General features: G+C 39.1%; 1 protein-coding gene across 2 annotated transcripts in view; it reads right to left on the bottom strand.

Annotated features, from left to right (window-relative positions):
- FAM98B (family with sequence similarity 98, member B) overlaps positions 1–10,827 on the bottom strand; it is a 57,965-nt gene that overhangs the window by 30,717 nt on the left and 16,421 nt on the right. For both annotated transcript variants that reach the window (XM_014550309.1, XM_005879348.2), the window contains exons 4-6: positions 5,074–5,252; positions 2,680–2,760; positions 1,257–1,373 (exon numbers count right to left, since the gene is read on the bottom strand). In XM_014550309.1, coding sequence (XP_014405795.1) covers positions 1,257–1,373; positions 2,680–2,760; positions 5,074–5,252 — 377 coding nt within the window. The remainder of the gene's footprint in view (positions 1–1,256; positions 1,374–2,679; positions 2,761–5,073; positions 5,253–10,827) is intronic.

Raw genomic sequence — 10,827 nt, forward strand, 5'->3', positions numbered from 1 at the left:
CCAATCCCCCAATCGGCCCTACCCTGAGCGTGACTGAGGGCGGCATTGCAACCTCCCGATCCGCCCTGCTCTGTGCATGACGGGGCGGCGCCCCAACTCCCCAATCGGCCCTGCTCTGAGCCTGACCAGGGGCTGCACTTAGGGATTGGGCCTGCCCTCTGCCACCCGGGAGCAGGCCTAAGCCAGCAGGTCGTTATCTCCCGAGGGGTCCCAGACTGTGAGAGGGCACAGGCCGGGCTGGGGGCCCCCCCCCCTCCCCCGCCCCCCGAGTGCACAAATTTTTGTGCACCGGGCCTCTAGTATTATATAAGCAACTAAGTTTGTGGTAATATGTTTCTACAGCCAAAGGAAACTGATACAAGACACCACATGGAGAGACCACATCAAAGCCAAGAAGACAACCCAAGCACTCCAGCAGAGAGCAGAACCTAGACATGTGAGACAAGCATCTTGGATGTTCCAGCTCAGTCCAGGCATCAGCTGAAGCTGCATAAATGACCCCAGCTAATACAACATAGGCAGAAGAAATGTCCAGTTAATATGAAGAGTAACATGCACAGATTAACCTTGCAACCTGAAGCAACTTAAAAACTGACAACCCACGTGAATCAGTGATTTTTCAGACACTGGGCATCATCAAGGAGCACAAGACCCTGAATCCTGAAACAAGGGAAGCAAATGATTCCCAGCTTACTGTTTGGAGAGTTTCCAGAGTATGTTGCAAAGTAGAGCAGGGAATCCTAAATAAAGCCTGGGTACAGGTTGAAGGCATAAAATGGCAGTGATGAGAAACAGCTCTCTAGAAATCTACCTGCAGATTCTACTTGTGGATGCCTCCATTCTCCAACCCTCTCTTTAACTGGACGGTACTCCACAGCCTTAAGATACTTTTAAGAAGACTTGTTCAGGCATCCATACTACCTGTATCTATTCTTATATCCTGCTTTCTTGATCAGTAGCTAACTATACCTATCTCACTGTTTCATCTGATGCCTTCCTTAATTCAATCCTTGCATAAATCAAAACAGCTGTGAGTTTAAAATAAATATGAAACATTTGGATAGAAATTTACATAACTGCAAACGGATTTACACAAGGCCAGGATCATTACATAAGACCAGTAGTTGGCTTGGGTATGTGTTTCAGACACAGTGAAAAAGTGCAAATGTGGCGCAGTTACATATTAACAGACAAGGGAGTCTGAAGAGCTGTCACAGAGTACCACCTACAGGACACAAAAGGGAAAACAGCCTTACCTTTGCTCTATCAGACCATCCAAAGGACTGCACTGTTACATCCAATCGCTTCATCAACATCCGCCGACGGCACTCATATTCACAGGAAAGAGCATCATTGATTCTTTCCAGTTGTTTCTAAAGAATTTGGAAACAAATATCATAAATTTTAGACTCTTTCATTTTGCAAAGAAAAGAAGTTTTAAAATTGTGGTCAATACTTCCTACTGATTCAAAAGATACTGTACTTGAGGGCCATTTTCTGATCCCATGAGACTTTTCATTAAATTATACAAATAATAAAGAGTATTTGATAGAACATTTGTAATATTCAGAAGATAGTAAACATATAAATTAAATTTTACAATTGGCGAATTTACCTCATCTTCGATCAAATGTGTTAATTTAAGTAAAACATCTTGTTAAGTAGTGGGGACCAACAAGGAAAGAAAATACCAATAACGTCCCATCTTGCTGGTTTTGAACTATTATCCTTTTCATATCACAATTATACTAACATCCTGGGCACTATAAAAACTCTTGGCCAGATATTTTTAAAAGTAATAATCTGATTGAAGAAGTATTTGGACTTATCTATACATATAAAACCCTAATATGCAAATATTAGGATATGCGAATGGCGGAACAACCGAAATACCGGTCGCTATGACATGCGCTGACCACCAAGGGGGGCGCACGGAACATGGCGGGCATCGGCAGCAAGTGGAAGAGCACAGAACATGGCGGGCAACTGCTGCGACGGGATAGTGGAGCAGGTGAGTGGGGGCGCCAAACCAAGGTGGGGCACTGGTCACTGTCATTAGAGCGAGCCTCTGATGGTTACTGAAAATTCTTTGCTCCTGCGTGCCATGATGCCGCCGGGCACTCGCACCTGCTGCCAGCACCAGCCCTGCTTGCATCCACTGCCGGCGCCAGAGCCACCTCTTACACCTACTGCTGGCGCCCCGCACCAGCCCCGATTGCTCAGAGCCCTCAGGGCTTCTCCACCTCCCCCTGTTCCTGAGGGGCAATCAGGGCAGCAGCCGTCACTCACACCTGCTGACAGCACTGGCCCTGCTTGCACCCACTACTGGCGCTGGCCCCAATCACTCCATGCCATCAGCGGGTGCGAGCAGGGCCGAGGGAGCGGGGCTGTCGGCAGACGGGACCGGGGGCTGTGGTGGGAGGGGCCGGGAAGGGGCGCAGAGGATGGGCTGAGACCCACCCCTGTGCCCACCGCAGCCTCATGGCCCACAGTTCCTTTTGAGGTGCACGAATTCATGCACTGGGCCCCTAGTTATTCTAGATATCAATTCATTTTAATTCTCCAAAATAATAGATGCACACTACACACTGTAAAATCTAAATGCTTATTTATAAAATTAAGTCATATTCACTAGGTGAATTACATACAACTAATAAAAGGTAGGTGATGGGGACTTACTGTCTGTTCCAGATTTAAGTCCATTTTCAACAGTGGTTTTCCCACATGATTTTTCTGGACTTTTGCGAGAATATCTTTCACCTAAAAGTAAATAAATATAATAGATTGTCAAAATGTATATTCTTTAATTTAAAACAATCTTATTCTTTAATGCTATAGAATAAATAAAATGTTAAAGTGAAATAACTAAAATATACCTTTAGCCCTAGCCAGTTTGGCTCAGTGGATAGAGTGTCAGCCTACAGACCAAGGGTCCTGGGTTCGATTTCAGTTAAGGGCATATACCTTGGTTGCAGGCTCCTCCCCAGCCTGGGCCCTGGTGGAGGCTCTTGCAGGAGGCAACCAATCGATGTGTTTCTCTCACATCAATATTTCTCTCTGACTTTCCCTCTCTTGTCAACTCTCCCTAAAAATCAAGGAAAATATCCTCGGGTGAGAATTAACAAAAACAAAAACAAATAAACAAAATAAAATATACCTTTACATACTAGGAAAGAATATTACTACAAAGCAGAATATCTTTTTCTCTTTCTTAACATATTTTTATTGATTTCAGAGAGGAAAGGAGGAGAGAGAGATAGAAACATCAATGATGAGAGAGAATCATTGATTGGCTGCCTCCTGCATGCCCCCTACTGGGGATTGAGCCAACCTGGGCATGTGCCCTTGACCAGAATCGAACCTGGGCCCCTTCAGTCGGCAGGCCAATGTTCTATCCACTGAGCCAAACCAGCTAAAGCCAGAATATCTTTTTCAAAGAGCATTAGCTATATTAATTCAAGCTATAACACAGCTTTTTCAGAATAAGAAATTATGTACATAGACAACTACAGTAGTTACAGGTTTTATAAAAAGAATTGTATATTTTATGTAAAACAATTTTGGAGTTTCTTCTTAAGATGGTACTCTCTTACATCCTGGTAAATGCTCTAAAAGAATACCATTGATGAGCACATTGGTTTTTCTCAGTTAAGTACTATGTACACATTCCAATTGTAAGTATTCTGGTTTCATTGTTCAGCAGGACATCATAGGAGACCAAGCCCACTCACTTATAGTCACCACATACAAACTTCATTATTTTTGCAAACACATAAAAGAAAAAAATATGAAAATATTTCCTTTTGATAGGTACTGAATGGAAAAGGAAGTCCTTTTAAGTAAATATTTAGCCACAATGACTCCAGTAACAACTACCTTATAATTAACCTGTCAGCATTTGAACACAGGCATTATAGCCTGCCTTAAGTAGGGAAAAAGAGGTTTGGGGAAATTATTAATACCAACTGGAACCCATAAAAGGAAAGGAAAAAGCCTTTAGAAAGAGCCCAGAAATCTGTTTCATTGTGAAACAGTCCCCAAACATTTTAGCCAATACCAGATCATTCCTAATCCAGAGGAAATGAGGGGAAAAGAAACTCTGAAGAGTAACTTGTTAACTCTAGAACAGTGTTTTTGAGCTGGGATTTACTTACTAATTCTTTTAGCTGTGCCCAGCTGGTGTGGCTCAGTGGTTGAGCGTTGACCCAGGAACCAAGAGGTCACTAGTTAGATTCCCGGTAGGAGCACATGGTTTTCAAGTTCTACCTCTGCCCCCCAAAAGAGTTTCTAATACTGCTTTCATCTTAATACTAAAATTTTCTCACATTCATTAAGGCAAATATTTTTTATTTTTCAGTTCATAAAAAAATCAATGCAAAAAAAATACTTTACTCAAGGTTTTAGTTTAAAGCAGTATGTCTAAACATGGAGTGTTAATACCTATTCTTAAGGTGAGAATTTTCTTATCCTTTAAAATGAACCCTATGTCATTCCCTTACGAGGCTCCTATAAAACCTAGAAATTAGGTCAGAATTTGGTATGTGAGAGTAGAATTCTCGCTAACATATGGCTCGACTAAGAAAAAGGGTAGTTTAATAATTGAAAATAATTCAAAAAGCTTGAAGTAGGTAGTTTGTGGCTGTTTTCATTCCATTAGAATACTCATTCATTCACTCTACAACAAACACTAAATACTTATCCACCAAAAATTGTGCTGCCAACGAGAACTACATTGCAATTCTATTAACAATATCCACTAAAAAAATTTAATTTGCCTTTGACCTTATAGGATAACTCTACTTGTTTCACTATGGTGTATTTCAACCTTGTTTAGGAAAGGGATCCTTAAATTTGCAAAGTGATTTCTATCATGCAACTCTCAAAAGCCTGAGGCAGATTAGGTCACAAACATATCAACTCCAAATCCAAAGTTTAGTTTTCATGAAGATAAACTCTCGTGAAATGGAATGTATATCTTATACTTAAAAGGAAATATTTTCATTTTTAATACAACATTTACATGTTAGCATTTAGTTGAATTTTGGGGGAAGAAAAATAAAACAAATACAATACCTTTGACTCCACTTGGTTTAACATAAGTGGAATGTCAGAAGTTGCTGAGTTGGGAACACCAAGGGTATCACAGATAGCTTGAACTTCCTGATAAATTTCACTGTTTTTATCTAATTGAGAATTTTTACGTTTCTTGTTCTGTAATATCTGTAAAGCTTGAAGCTCTGTACTTAAAAATACTATAAGAAAAAGGAAAAACAAATAATGTTAAAATGTACACAAACTCCTTAAAAATCCCATTTCTGGGCATATATCCAAAGGAACTGAAGTCAGGATCTAAAAGAGATATGCATTACCATGTTCACTGCCATATTGTTCACAATAACCAAGATATAGATATAAACAACCTGTGTTCTTTGACAGATGAATGGATAAAGAAAATGTGGTATATACATACAAAGGAATATTATTCGGCCATTAAAAAAAGGAAATCCAGCCATTTGTAACAACATAGATGAACCTGGAGGCCATTGTGCAAAGTGAAAAAAGCCAGACACAGGAGCACAAATACTACATATCACTGTGATGAGAAACCTAAAACAGTCAAACTCATAATACAGAAAGTAGAATGATGGTTGCCAGGGGGACGGTGAAACAGAGAGTTATTAGTGAAATATAAATTTTTTAAGAACTAGTGATCTGTTTTAATGAACTTTTAAAATCAAGAGGGACGTTGGCATAAGTCCCCATAAGCCAAGTTGGATACACAGTGATCAGATTATATAACATAAGTCCTAGAGATCCACTACTTCATCGCATTGTGGCTATAGTTAACAGCACTGTACTGTAATTTTTAAATACTTAAAAATTTGCTAAGAGGATAGATCTTATGCTATATTCTTATCACACAAAATAATAATAAAGTGGAAGGAAACAAACAAACAAAAAGACTGTGCCTACCCATAGTTGAAAGTGCAGTAGGAGAGACACACCAGTAAATCAATAATTTAAGAATGTATAAAAATGTGTAATATTCTGATAATATATTCTCTCTTTCATATACAAAGACTGCTCAAGCCAGGGGAGAACGTATAGCTCTAGCTAATCTACAAGCAGATAGAGTATAGAGCAGCCGTGGGCAAACTACGGCCCGCGGGCCGGATCCGGCCCGTTTGAAATGAATAAAACTAAAAAAAAAAAAAGACCGTACCCTTTTATGTAATGATGTTTACTTTGAATTTATATTAGTTCACACAAACACTCCATCCATGCTTTTGTTCCAGCCCTCCGGTCCAGTTTAAGAACCCATTGTGGCCCTCGAGTCAAAAAGTTTGCCCACCCCTGGTATAGAGTAATCTTGATTATTTGCCTTCAGGATAGACCACCCCTTTACTGTCACCATTTCATTTAAGTCTTTCAACAGACATATTTAAGAAAATTACTCAAAATCTTAGATGGTTATAGTCTTATTTTAAATTAACTTTCACCACAGTTGTTAAAATATTAGGGTTCTGCTTGTTTTTATTTGTTTAAAGTTACATATACACACACACACCATAATTTAATACGTACAGTAATTTTAACTTCAGCTAAGCAGAAGAAGTATCTGAGAAACTTTAAAAGTATACTAGTAAGTGCCAGGATCCCATCCTCAGAGATTCTGAACCAGATCTGAAGTAGGAGTAGGACATCTGTGTGGTTTGTTTTACACCTAAGGTGATTTTCATGGGCAGACAAAATTGAGAGACACTGATTTAAAGACTTCTCCATGCAATCTACACATCAGACAGTCTAAAGAGCCCACAAAAAGTTAAGACCAATAAGTATCAAACTTTGCTTATGAGGATATGCCAAGGTCTCTCTGATTTCAAAATTTCATAAAACAAATCACCAGTTCTTCAAAAATTTATATTCTGTATAGAACCTTGGCTGAAGTCCACCTTGTTCTATGTAAGCATGCTCTATATAACAGTACAAACAAGAGTTCAGTCTAGTATTTAAAATGCTAATCCACGCAGATAGTAAACAATACAGTAAAAGTCTTCTTCCTACCACAGATCCTCAGATTCCCCTTTCCCTGAGGAAATCATCATTAGTTTCTTGGCTATCTTTTTAGGCATATATGTGTATGTATATTTAATATATGTATCTACTACCAATGCACTTTTCTTTTTTTCTACAAGACATACTACAAATGTTCTGTATATTCCATTTTTATTTACCAATATAACTTAGAGACCATTCCACATCAGCACATTTGATCTGTTCTCATTCTTACGGCTATAAAACGGTATCATTGCAAAGATGTGTATCACTGCAAAGATGTACCATTGATACTTAACCACTACAAACAATGCCATAGTGAACATCCTTTTCATATATCTTTGTACACTTGGGGAAATAAATATGTATGCGTAATCATAAAATTGCCAAGCCAAACGGCAGGTGAATTTCAATGGTATTAATAAACCCTTCCAGAGGTAGTACCAGTTATTCTCCCACCACACTCTAATGCCTACAGTATATGAGAATGCTTAGTCCCCCAAACTTTATTATGACTTAAAAACATTTTTGGGGGGGGAGGTATTCGCTAACTCAATAAGTGGAAAAAAAAATGATATCCTATCATTTTGTTTTTTTATAAAACTTTAACTTTGAGGGATATTGTGCATCTTTTCATGTTTAAAAGTGATTTAAAAAAAATTTTTCTGTAGAATGCTTTTTGTCTTATGTGCATTATATATTTTTCCAGATTTTTTTCTTCTTGATTTACAAAAGTTCTCCACATAGTAAGGAATTCGGCCCTTTTTATTTAATACATGTTGCACACACTTCCAAGAAAATGAAGAAGGTTCTTATATATGTTTCAACACAGTCAAACCAAAGATAAAAATGGAATAGATGCTGGTAAAATTGGTATAACCTTTCTGGAGTAAAATACGGCAATATATACCTAGACCAGAGATCTTTTTTTTAAATGTTCATAATCTAGCCCTAGCCCGTTTGGTTCAGTGGATAGAGCGTCAGCCCTCAGACTGAAGGGTTGATGGTTCGATTTAAGTCAAGGGAACGTACAATGATTGCAGGCTCGATTCCCAGCCTGGGTGGGGGCATGTGTGGGAGGCAACCAATCAATGTGTCTCTCTTACATCAATAATTCTTTCTCATTGTCTGTCTCTCCCCCTTCCTTCCACTCTCTCTGAAAATCAGTGGAAAAATATCCTCAGGGGAGGATTAACAAAAAAAAGTTCATAATCTAAGTAGAAGTAATCCAAAATTATAAATAAATTAATGTAAAATAGAAAAAAATAAAACACCCAAATTTGAAACCTATTAAATAAATGTTATGTCCATAGCATAGAATGTTATGTAGCCAATTTAAATATTTTTTAAATATTAAGTGATGGGGAAATGCTCACAATATATTAATTGGAGAGGAAGAGGAGAAGGAACTATATCTGTAACAAGATCTCAATCTTATTTAAATGTGGTGGACAAAGGAAAGAGAGAAGGAAAAGAAAATATGCCAAAAGGTAATTCACAATTCTCTCTGAGAAGTAAGATTATAAATGATTTTGTTCTTTACAAGTTTATCTACTCTGTAAGATTTCTATGATAAGCATGCAATTTCTTAATATATAACATCATAACATAAAATTTACCATTCTATTTTTAAGTGTACAATGGCATTAAGTACATTCACACTGTTGTGCAACCATCACCACATCCATCTCCAGAACTTTTTCATCTTCCCCAGCTAAAACTCTGTACCCCTTTAACACTAACTCTCCAACTTACCCCAACCCCAAGCATGTATTTTCATAATCAGAAAAGCTATACCAACTTCTCCTCTATCTCCTCTTTACTTTTACTTGCACCAGAAGCCTATCTTACCTATTGAAGAAGCCTATTGCTGAGCTTCTTCACAGTTAAGGCAAAAAGGGAAACAGTTCTCACTGACTGGCATAAAGAACATGCAAGTTCCTCTAGGCCACTGGTCGGCAAACCGCGGCTCGCGAGCCACATGCGGCTCTTTGGCCCCTTGAGTGTGGCTCTTCCACAAAATACCACGTGCGTGCGCGCACGTACAGTGCGATTGAAACTTCGTGGCCCATGCGTAGAAGTCGGTTTTTGGCCTGGGCGAGTCTATTTTGAAGAAGGGGCGTTAGAAGAAGTGGGGGGTGTCCGTTAGGGGGGCCGCGGGATACGCAGCGCAGGGGAGGCGCGCCTGCGATTCATGCACGAGTTGAGTGAGAATGGCTATAAGACGAGTGTGGATGGGAGAGTTGGAAGGGGTTGACCTCAGCGAACGTACCTCAATCTGATTGAGGACGTTTTTAGCAAAGGCCAGCTCAGGAGTACCCTAATTAAGTTAACAACAATGTACCTAACTATATAGTTTAAGTTTAAAAAATTTGGCTCTCAAAAGAAATTTCAATCGTTGTACTACTGATATTTGGCTCTGTTGACTAATGAGTTTGCCGACCACTGCTCTAGGCCATGCTTCTTAGCTTCCTTTCTATTCCAATATACCTAAGGGATACTATGACCCCCCATTAATAACAATAGTACATTAAGTCAGTGACTCACACTGAATGGAAGGAAGATAGGAAAACAGTATAAGAAATGAGGGGGAAGACATAATATTTATTCCACCCAACACACAAGGTAATTCAAATGTCAACACTTCTAGCATCACTAGTTAAACACACACAATTCCTGCTCTAGTGCAACAAACATTACTAACACTGGAGCCTACAAGGAATATATCATCACATGGATCTTTTTATAAATGGTACAACCTAAAACAATAGAAATCTTCAATAACAGATGTTAGAAAAATTCTTTCAAATGGTCATTGTTTGCAGAACTTTCAAAAGAGCATAAAATTTAAAAAAGTTTTGAAGGGACCCAGTGCAAATAAATGGATTTTTATTAATGGTAGTTGTTTGGATATAGGATAATTTTACTCCAAATTAACCCCTGATGAAAACAGGCCACACATGCCCAGGCCAGGAAGCTCAATTGATTAGCAGTGGTTCTCAAACTTCTGGCCCTTTAAATACAGTTCCTCATGTTGTGACCCAACCATAAAATTATTTTCGTTGCTACTTCAAAATTATAATGTTGCTACTGTTATGAATCGTAATGTAAATATCTGATATGCAGGATGGTCTTAGGCGACCCCTGTGAAAGGGTCGTTCGACTGCCAAAGGGGTCGCGACCCACAGGTTGAGAACCACTGGATTAGAGCATCGTGCTGATATTCCAAGGCTGTGGGTTCAATCCCCAGTCAAGGCACATACAAGAATTAACCAAAGAATGTGTAAATAAGTAGAACAACAAATCGATGTCTCTCTCTCTCTGTCTCTCTCTCTCTCCCCTCTCCCTCTTATTCTTTCTCTAAATCAATAAATACAAATTTTAAAGAATGAAAAACAGGGCACACTCACTAGAACTCTTGTGGTCCAAGGGTGCAATTTTTTTTAAATTGATATACCCCTAATGCCTAGAGTAGTTTCTGGTACAATAGTAAATGATCAACACATATTTCTGAATCTACCACTATCACTCAAAGACTATCACTAAAGCAAGATCTAATAATCTGCTTAGTAGCTTAGTTTCAAAGAATTTCATGATTAAACTAGAGGCCCGGTTCACAAAAATTTATGCACTCAGGAGGTCCCTCAGCCCGGCCTATGCCCTCTTGCAATGTGGGACCCCTCGGAGGATGTCCACCCCAGTGGGGACCCTCACCCCATGGAGGTTTGGCCAGCCTGGGTGAGGGGCTGATGGCTGTTTTCAGGCTGGCCA

This window comes from Myotis brandtii, unplaced genomic scaffold (genome assembly GCF_000412655.1).
Source record: "Myotis brandtii unplaced genomic scaffold, ASM41265v1 scaffold596, whole genome shotgun sequence".
NCBI lineage: Eukaryota > Metazoa > Chordata > Mammalia > Chiroptera > Vespertilionidae > Myotis > Myotis brandtii.